At 56.7% G+C, this 9,070-nt stretch overlaps 1 protein-coding gene across 1 annotated transcript in view; it reads left to right on the top strand.

Annotated features, from left to right (window-relative positions):
• Positions 1-9,070, top strand: part of ADAM11 (ADAM metallopeptidase domain 11) — a 28,416-nt gene that overhangs the window by 7,988 nt on the left and 11,358 nt on the right. The window contains exon 6 of the mRNA XM_010832512.1: positions 102-297. Coding sequence (XP_010830814.1) covers positions 102-297 — 196 coding nt within the window. The remainder of the gene's footprint in view (positions 1-101; positions 298-9,070) is intronic.

Below are 9,070 nucleotides of genomic sequence, written 5' to 3'. Positions count from 1 at the left end.
GCACCCCCGGGATCCAAGGGCCACAGCAGAGTGGGGGAGGGGCGTGCCGTACCCACCCCGTGCCCTGGTCTCTTGCCCCACCGGTGGGCATCCGTCTGCAGCCATGGCCTTCTCTCCCCAGGTGTGGGGACCTGGGGTCCTGCTGGAGCTCTGCGCTGGAGGGTCTCTCCACACTTGGGGGGCCCGGAAGCCCCGGAGATCACTGAGCCCAGCCGTCTGGTGGGGGAGAGCTCCGGGGGAGAGGTCCGAAAGCAGCAGTTGGATACCAGGGTCCGCCAGGAGCCTCCGGGCGGCCCGGTGAGTGGGGCGGGCGGTGAGGCCAGGGGGCTGAAGCAGGCCTTAGAGCCCAGGGGCGACCACGGGGCAGCCTGGGCTTGGGCGCCTCCCCTTCCGTGCAATGGGCTACCCAGAGGGTGCTAGAACCCACTAGTGGGAGCACCTGCCTGACCCTCTCCAGGCCCCCTCCCGTCAGGGTGGGGATTCCCTGCCTTCAGAGGACCCAGAAGGCCCCGGGCTCAGTCCAGCCTTGGTCAGCCTTCCACCAGCCCCCTCTCCTGTCCAAAGAAGCGATGCTACACCACATGGAGCTTGGGGAGGGCAGTGAGAGGCAGGAGGAAGTCAGCTGTTCGGGCTCCTGGGTTTCTGCCACAGCCACTGTCAATGGGCTTTTGGAGGGACCAACGTAGTGCTTACTTCTGCCTCAGTTTCCCCCTGTGCACTGATAGAACCGCTGTTCTCCTCCCCATTCTTACTGTGGGTGGGGCCTTGGGAAAATGTTCGAGGCCCCAGGCTCACTCACAAATGCCAACTCCACTCACCCCCTGTCCCTTTCAGCTGCCAGGCCCCTCCTGCCTCCCTGAGGAAGGTTAGAAATGAAGGAGATTAATTGCAATTAATAATTAATTAATATCATGTGAATAATAATCACCCAGATGGAATATTCATTCAGCACGCCTCGGCTCTCTAGGAGCTTGAAGCTGAAAGTTAGCCAGGCCAACAGGGGCGGTGAGGGCGGGATGGTGAGGCCTGGCAGAAACAGGAGGAGTAGAGAGACTCAGAGGAAGGGTACCACCAAGGTCTGGGAAGTTTTGGCAGCTGGGAGTGGTGGGAGGTGAATCGAGCTGGGCAGAGAGAGGAAGGAGGGAAACGGAGGCTAGCATTATGGACATCTGTCAGACTGGCATCTGGCCCTGCCTAATGTACTTGGTTAAAAGCCCTTAGGGGGGGTGGAGGGGGCCGTGGGGGTGCAGGGGAGCTAGTCGGGAAATGGAATGGAGCAGGAAGGCAGCATGCATAATAGATGGACCATCACTCAGGGCAATGCCTGAGAGAGCAGGGGAGGGGGTGTTTAATGGTCCTGAGCAGGGAGGCCTGGGAGAGGGGCAGAGGGGAGGGGGAGAAGAAGGTGGGCTAGAAGGGAGGGTAAGGGGATGGAGGCTGCCCAGGCTCCCTGGCAGGTGGTAGATGGGCAGTAGGGATGGTCCCAGGGCCAGGGATGGGGTCATCCTGGCTGGGTTTGGTCCTCAGTCCAACTTTCTCCCCTGGTGGCCCCCTGCTTGTGAACCATGGCTGGGAGCTGACTTCTGTTGCAGGCTTCTGGGTCTCCTGATTGGTATCATAGGGGATGTCCAGATTGTAGGAGGGGCTGTTGCCACAGTGGGATCAGAGGACAGGGATGAGGGAAAGCTGGGGGGCCAGGGAGGAATGAAAAGTGGGTGCTCCTTCAGCTTAGTCCTTCCTGAAGAGAGAGTCACAGGCAGGATTCTGAGGTATGGTGGTGCCTGTGACAGAGGGGAGGTCAGGATGGGCGCAACTAGACTGTACGGGATGCACAGAGGATGGGGGAATCTCTTTGGGTATTGCTCTGCTGGGTGAGTGGCTGGCATGTGTGCCTGACCAAGTCTGAATAAGCCAAACAGGGTGTCTGGAGGGCAGGAGTGGAGGGTTCTGTGGATCTGTGGGGCAGTGGTCACAGTCACCTCCAGTGGGGATCTCCCTCCCTTCCCTTGGAGCTCACCTCAGCCTCCCCAGGAGACTGACTCATTGCCCTGCCTTGTGGGTACTTGTTTCCCCTGAGGTGGACTTCTCACAACTCTGTAAGGCGGGTAACTTTTGTCTACCCATGTTGCAGATACGCAAACTGTGGCTCGGAGATGTTAAGTAACTTGCCCAAAGTCAATGAGATCTTTAAATATATCTATATATCGATATATCTATATATAAATATATCTATATATCGATATATAAATCTGGCTACACCAGGTCTTAGTTGCAGCATGAGAACTCTTAGAGCTGGCATGTGGGATCCAGTTCCCTGACCAGGGATTGAACCCAGAGCTTTAGGAGCACAGAGTCTTGGCCACTGGATACCAGGGAAGTCCCAGTCAGTGAGACCTTTATCAGTGGAGTGATTTTCTCCAAGACCAGGGCTCTTCCCATGGTGCCGTTCTGCACTCTCTGGATTTAGGCACAGGTGGCACTTTCCAACCCTACCCAGCACAAGGTGGAGGAGGACCAAGGGAGACAAGATGAGATTTCTGGAATATTCCCTCCTCACCGGAATGCCTCCCGCTCCCGCTGGGCATTTCTCCCTGGAGCACTTTTGGCCTCAGAACCTCAGGGGCTCTTGGTGGAGCCTGCGCAGCCCTGAGCCCGGTGTCCCAAAGGAAGTGCCCCCCAACCCCTGCCACTGTGTGGTTTTGTCCAACGTTCTTGCACCCATCTGGGACCTCAAGCAAAGCAAGTTGTTGGGGCAGCAGCAAGATCTCCATCTGCTATGGGTCACATGGCGAGTTGGGAGATACATGCTGGCTGGCAGGGTGGGATGGGGGATCCGGGGTGCTCACCTGCTCCAGCCTTGGGCTGGCCACTGCACCTTTCTGAGGCCTAGCTTCTGGATCCCTCAAATCAAGATGATGAGAACGTTCATCTCAGACCCACCCACTTCCAGGAGGTGGTGATGGGGAAAGTCCTGACTTTTGTGAGTGGGGACCAGGGAGAGGGAAGCTGACCAGGGAGAGGGAAGCTGGCCAGGAAGGAATTAGAAGCTAGAGAAATTAAAGCTTAAATTTACTGGGCCCTTGGTGGGACAGACACTGTTCTGCCTTTGTGTCTTATTAATTTATTACATCCTCAACCCAGTTCCAGGAGGTGAGGATATTATTATTCCCATTTCACAGATGAGGAAACAGGCACAGAGAGTGAAGTACTCCAGGTCACACAGCACTTAAGTAACATGGCCAGACTGATTTTCAGGGCAGCCCTCTTAGCCAGTGCGTGCTGGCCTCTCACTCAGGGGTACAGCAAAGAGGGGGCCAGGGGCCTCTGCCCTCTTTGCCACAGCTCTCTTCAACACCTCACTTCTGTCCAGTTTGCAAGCAGGCTGGGCCTAGGGCCAAGAGGTGGGGGAGCTTCTGGAAGTGCAGAAACTTGTGATCAGCGGGAGGCTGCAGCTGGGAGTGAGGTGGAAGAGTGAGCTGGGCTACAGTGTACAGTCGAGCTGGTTGTTCACTGCACAGGGGTACCTGGGTCAGTGGGCTGAATGAATTGGAGGCTATATGTGTTCTGAAGGGATCAAGCTGCTATGTGGGCTGTGCCTCCCCCTGGAAAAACCCAGCCTCCTTCAGAACAAAACAGAGGGCAAGATGTGAGTTAGTGAACAGAGGGGTGAAGGGTCCCAGGGCCGTGAGTCAGCTGGAGGAGGGGACCTCAGTCACTGGGTTGCGCTCCTGTGAGGGCTGTCCCGACCATCAGTTCCCACCTGGAAGCCCTTGACCAAGGGTGTGTGCTGCGGTGTTCATGCTGTCTTGCTGAAGAGGGTTGGGGGGCAATTAAGCAAGCCTTAGTTCCCCTGCCCTTGCAAGATGGCAGTCATGGGCAGGGAGCCATAGGCTGTGCCTGGAGCCCTAGCACCTGCCCTGGGCCAAGGCTGTGCTGTGGTTTCTGCGGCCAAGGTCACAGCTCTGCCCTGGGGTCAGAGGCAGGAGGGGGTTCCTGGAGGAGACTGGTGGCTGGAAGCCAGGGCTGGGATCTGTGCTGAGTCCAGCTTGCTCCAGGGAGGGCCATGAACCAGCCCTGCCTTGAGATTGGGCAGAGAGAATTCATTCAGGAAGCTCAGTTTCCCTTTGAAAGGCTACACCTGTGGCTTGAGGCAGGACAGCTTCTGTGGGTCCTGGCTCCCCTGCTTCTGACTGAGTGACCTGGGCAAGCCTTCTGAACCCTACCTTCCCCACCCATGAGATGGGGGTAACAGTGGTCCCTGCTTTGCCAGACTGCTGGGAGGATTAGAGGAGATGATGGGTGTCAGGTGTCCTGGGACCCGGCAAGAGCAGATGTTCAACATCTGTCAGGCCTGCCCTCCCTCCCGGGCCAGGTGTGGCAGGAGCGCTGGGTGCCAGAAACAGGAGCTAGGGTGTTTAGGGTTACCTGTCAGACTCCAGGCAGGTTTGCGGGGTGGGGGGGCAACATGGCAGGCGTCTTGAGTCCTCTCCAGCCAGACTAACCTGTGGACTTGGCCTCACCTAAGCACCCTCCTGATTGTCTAGAGGGACCCAGCTGCCCAGACTCTGTCCCCAGAGAGACTAATGACCCTATAAGGAAGTGACTCTGTCTTCAAGCATTTAGGTCAAATTCCATTATCAGAAATTGGCCCAACTGTGCTCACTCCCCAGGACTCCCATGGTCCTGCTGAAAAGTGGAGCCTCATTGCATCTTGAGTGACCAGGGCAGGGAACGGCGGGGGGGATTTCTCCCAGGTCGGGGCTCCTGCCTCTCTGGCTCCTCCCCATCTGCTACCACCAGCCCACATGGTTTATCCAATTCCTCAAAGCTCAGTTCCGCTGGAACATTGACACTTCTTTCTTCATTTATTATTACTAACCCTTGTGAGGTGGCTCAGACGGTAAAGAATCCACCTGCAATGCGGGAGACCTGGGTTCTATCCCTGGATTGGGAAGATCCTCTGGAGAAGGGAATAGCTATCTACTCCAGTATTCTTGCCTGGAGAACCCCATGGACAGAGGAGCCTGGAGGGCTGCAGTCCATGGAGTCGCAAAGAGTAGGACATGACTGAGCGACTAAGCACAACCTTTGTGAGAATAACATGTTAAAGAGGGCTTTCCTTTAGTCCTCATGACAACATCATTTTACCAGTGGGGAGACTGAGGCTCAGAGAGGGTAAGCAGCTCACTCATTCTTTCTGATGCCTTTCCTACAACATAAGTGTAGGGGCTCCTGGGCAGGAAAAAGGGCGGGTGCATCTGCAGCCCCAGGAGCCTACGTGCCACCCCTGTGAAAAGTTGAATCAGTGACCAAAGAAATCAGTGTGCCCGAGGGTCCAGGAATAGAGGGGAGCAGAGCCCTGTCAGAAGATCTGCTAGGGAAGAGATAGGCTACCCACTCCAGTATTCTTGGGCTTCCCTTGTGGCTCATCTGGTAAAGAAATCACCTGCAATGTGGGAGACCTGGGTTCAATCCCGGGGTTGGGAAGATACCCTGGATAAGGGAAAGGCTACCCACTCCAGTATTCTGGCCTGGAGAATTCCATGGACTGTATAGTCCATGGGTCAGAAAGAGTCAGACACGACCGAGCCACTTTCACTTCACTTCAGAGCCCTGTCGGCTGGGTGGGTGGAGGCTTGTGGTCACAGATGAGGGTGAGGAAGAGAAGGTCCTGGAAGAGATGGAGGTTCAGAGGGAGGGGTTCAGGTTGCTGTGTGAGGAGTAGCACCTGGATGTTCGAATTTTGGGGCATTTGGGAACCAGAAAGGCCTTTAACCTCCTCCCCCCCAGGACTCTCCAAGACTCCTCCCCAAGATTCTACACCTCCCCATAGGTGTAGAGAGGAGCCCTGGCACCTGTATTGTCATTCTAGAACTTCAGCAGGGTCTTTACCTCCTGACCTCTGCATTCTATCTGGTGGTGGGCAAGCGGATTCCTGGAGAGTGGACCAACTGGCAACAGGGAAACCTCGGGGTGGGCAAGGTCACCGCAGCCAGGTGGTCACAGAGGCTGTGAGCAACAGGAACACCAGCCTGAGGGTGAGCCTTGACCCAGTACCTCCCCAGTGTGGCCCTGGGCCAGTCACCTCCAAGTATCCCTCCCTGGCACTTATAAAATGAGCACCAGACGGCCCGGGCGGGTTGAGATCAAATGAGCCTGAGCATGTGGGAGCCAGTGGCCGGGGAGCAAGAGGCAAGTTCAGGGCACAGGGTGGAGGCCTGGTCGGCTGTCACCAGCAGCTGGGTGCAGGGGAGGACAGCAGTCAGGGACACTAGGGGCTCCCAAGGGAGGGACTGAGGGATCACAGGAGAGGTCGGGGACGGGCCAGGCTGGGGCAGGAGCCCAGCCATGCTAGGAGCAATTGGGTTAATAGAACATGAGCTGAAATCTTAACTGAGGGTGGGCTGGGGGGGTTAGGACTCTGGTGCCAGCAGAAGCCCCCTTCCAGCCACCTGGGGTACAGAGGTCCTGGGGACTGAGGTGGGTTTGCCTGATCTTTCCCTTCCTGCAAACAAAGGGTGTCCCCATCGTGTCCCCCACATCGGCCAGATCAGGCAGACCTGTACAACTATGCACTTTCCCTCCCCCTTGTCCTGGGCCTGCCTCCCAGCCCCCACAGCAGCCCTGCACTGCCCCAGGTCCCCTCCTGGCCTGAGCCCTGTGTCCTGCTGGGACACAAGACACAAGCTGCTGGGGAGGTGCCCAGCCCCCATTTAGGCCCTGCCAGGTGGGGAGGGAGCCAAGGCCTCGGCAGGCTGCAGATGGGCTGAGGACAGAGAGGACCTGGGGTCTGCTCCCCCACTGATGTGGCTGTCTCCAGAGGGGGTGGTCAGCTTGGTCCGCACAGAGAGAGGGGAGCCTGGTGGGTTAGCTCACCGACTTCTTAAGTGGGGGAGATTCTGCAAGCACCAGGGTCGCCCCTTCCAGAATCCTCTGAGCCCAGACAGCCTCTGCCACACAAGCCAACCTCACAGGCTTGCATCTAGGCTCCTCTTACCATTTTCAGGGGAAAAAGTCTGAACTCAGAGAATTTGCTGGATTATCCTTGAGGCCACCAGCTTCCCAGAGTGGAATCAAGGCAAGGGGCCTGGACAGGTTGCTCGCCTGGGTGGCCAGCATAGGAGCAGGGACAGAGGCTTGTCCCTGGGCCAGAATGAACAAGTAGAAACAGACCTAAAGGCAGGAGAGAAAAGAGTGGTCCAGACAGGAATGGGTGGGGAAGGCAGAGAGGGTTTAAGTCCCCCAAGGGGAGAGGGAGGGCAGGGATGGGCCAGACCAAGGAGGTAGGGTACTGGGGACAGAGCTGGTCGGGGCCCAGGGACAGGGGAAAGCAGAGGTGATCCAGGCCAAGGTGAGGAGGAAGAAGCAGTGGCTCCTTGTCCTTGACTTTCTATTTCAAGTCTAATCGATGCTCTAGGGGCTCAGGATGAGGCTTGGAGCTTCAGTCAACCTGGGATGGGGTGAGTCCGTGTCCTTGGGGCTCAGAGGGCTCCCGACCCAGGCTCTGGCCCTTCTGCACTCTCACCCTGATTCCCAGGGCCTCTCATGGACACTGGGCCACTTCTACCTTACCTCACCTTCCAGGTAAAAAGGCCCCAGAAGCTGATTCCTGAGGCTTGAGTCCCAGCTCTACCACTTCTTAGTCTTATGACCATGGGCAAGTTAGTTAGCCTCTCTGTGCCTCAGTTTCCCCATATGTCAGATGAGGATAACAGTAGCATCTATTCCATTGGGTTGTTTGTTGAGAAGATCGAATATGATGATTCTTAAAGTAGTTTAGGCTCCCCAGGTGATGAAGGGGTAAAGAATCCATCTGCCAATCCAGGAGATGCAGGGGGTGCAGGTTTGATCCCTGGGTTGGGGAGATCCCTTGGAGGAGGAAATGACAACCCACTCCAGTGTTCTTGCCTGGAAGATTCCATGAACAGGAGACTGGCGGGCTACAGTCTATGGGGCTGCAAAGAGTTGGACATGACTTAACGACTGAGCACGCACACACGTAAAGTATTTAGAACAGTGCCTGGCACATGCCAAAGGCTCATGAAGAGTAGAAGTCTAGGCAGTTGACCAGGAAGCCGCCTCGCTCCAGGCTACAGGGTTTTGTGACACTGGGGCTCCCCTCCTTCTTGTAACCTACTCCCCCCAAAAAAAGACAGCCAACAAACTTCCTCACATCTGTACAGCTTGGTGGTGGGCCCCTCATCTGGGGATCTGGATTTTACCCTTCTTGAATGGACGGGCATGAGAAGAAGGCTCCAGCCTTGCTTAGGCCCTTCTCCTGCTTCCAGATCTCTTGTAAGACCTAAGGCTTGCGGTGGGCATGGGAGCTGAGAAGGCCGACTCCCACTCAGCCCAGACTCTCCTGCCCCTTCTTATCTCAGGGTCGCTTTCCTTCCAGGCTCACTAGCTTCAGCTCTGGAGCCCCCACCCCCCACAGTAGCTGGGCGCCCAGGCCTGGGAGGGCAGCCATCTTGCTCAGGCCTGGTACGTTGCCATGACAACCTGGAGCCTCCCAGCCCCACGGCAAAGGCCCCTCTGAAAAATTTATCGGGAAAACTTCCGTGTTTAAAAATTAACCATGGGATTGAAATATTAAAGATGAGCTGCTTTGGGCGAGGCAGAGGGCAATGGACTTGAGGGTAGAGGAGCCAAGTTCTTTCCTCCAGACAGACTGGTATTTGCCCATCACCCCAGCTTCCAGTGGCCCTTCGATCAATTCTAACCCTGTCTGGAGCGTACAAAGCCTCCTCCATAAATGGAGGCTGGGGCCAATGTAGGGAGGGGGACATAGGGAGGAGCTGAGGGACCTGCTTCAGTGGGGCCCAGGGGTCACACTGCACCCCATCTCCTGTTTGCCTCTTTCCCATGGTACTTCTAGGGGTCTCCCTTTAGTCTACCTGGGAGTGGGGGTGGCCCTGCCAACAGCAGGGAGGGTCTGGTGTGAGGCAGTGGGCAGGCTGAGCTGCCTTGGTCCTTCCCTGCTGCTCCTGTAGACTGGCTCCAGGGAGGCACCTACACCAGAGAGCATGGGCTGGCACCCAGAGAGCAGGGAGGTCAGTGCCTAAGGATG

Source organism: Bison bison, unplaced genomic scaffold (assembly GCF_000754665.1).
Source record: "Bison bison bison isolate TAMUID 2011002044 unplaced genomic scaffold, Bison_UMD1.0 scf7180017861046, whole genome shotgun sequence".
NCBI classification, from domain to species: domain Eukaryota; kingdom Metazoa; phylum Chordata; class Mammalia; order Artiodactyla; family Bovidae; genus Bison; species Bison bison.
The sequence above is the reverse complement of the archived record's forward strand: the minus strand, read 5'-3'. Positions and strand labels throughout refer to the sequence as shown.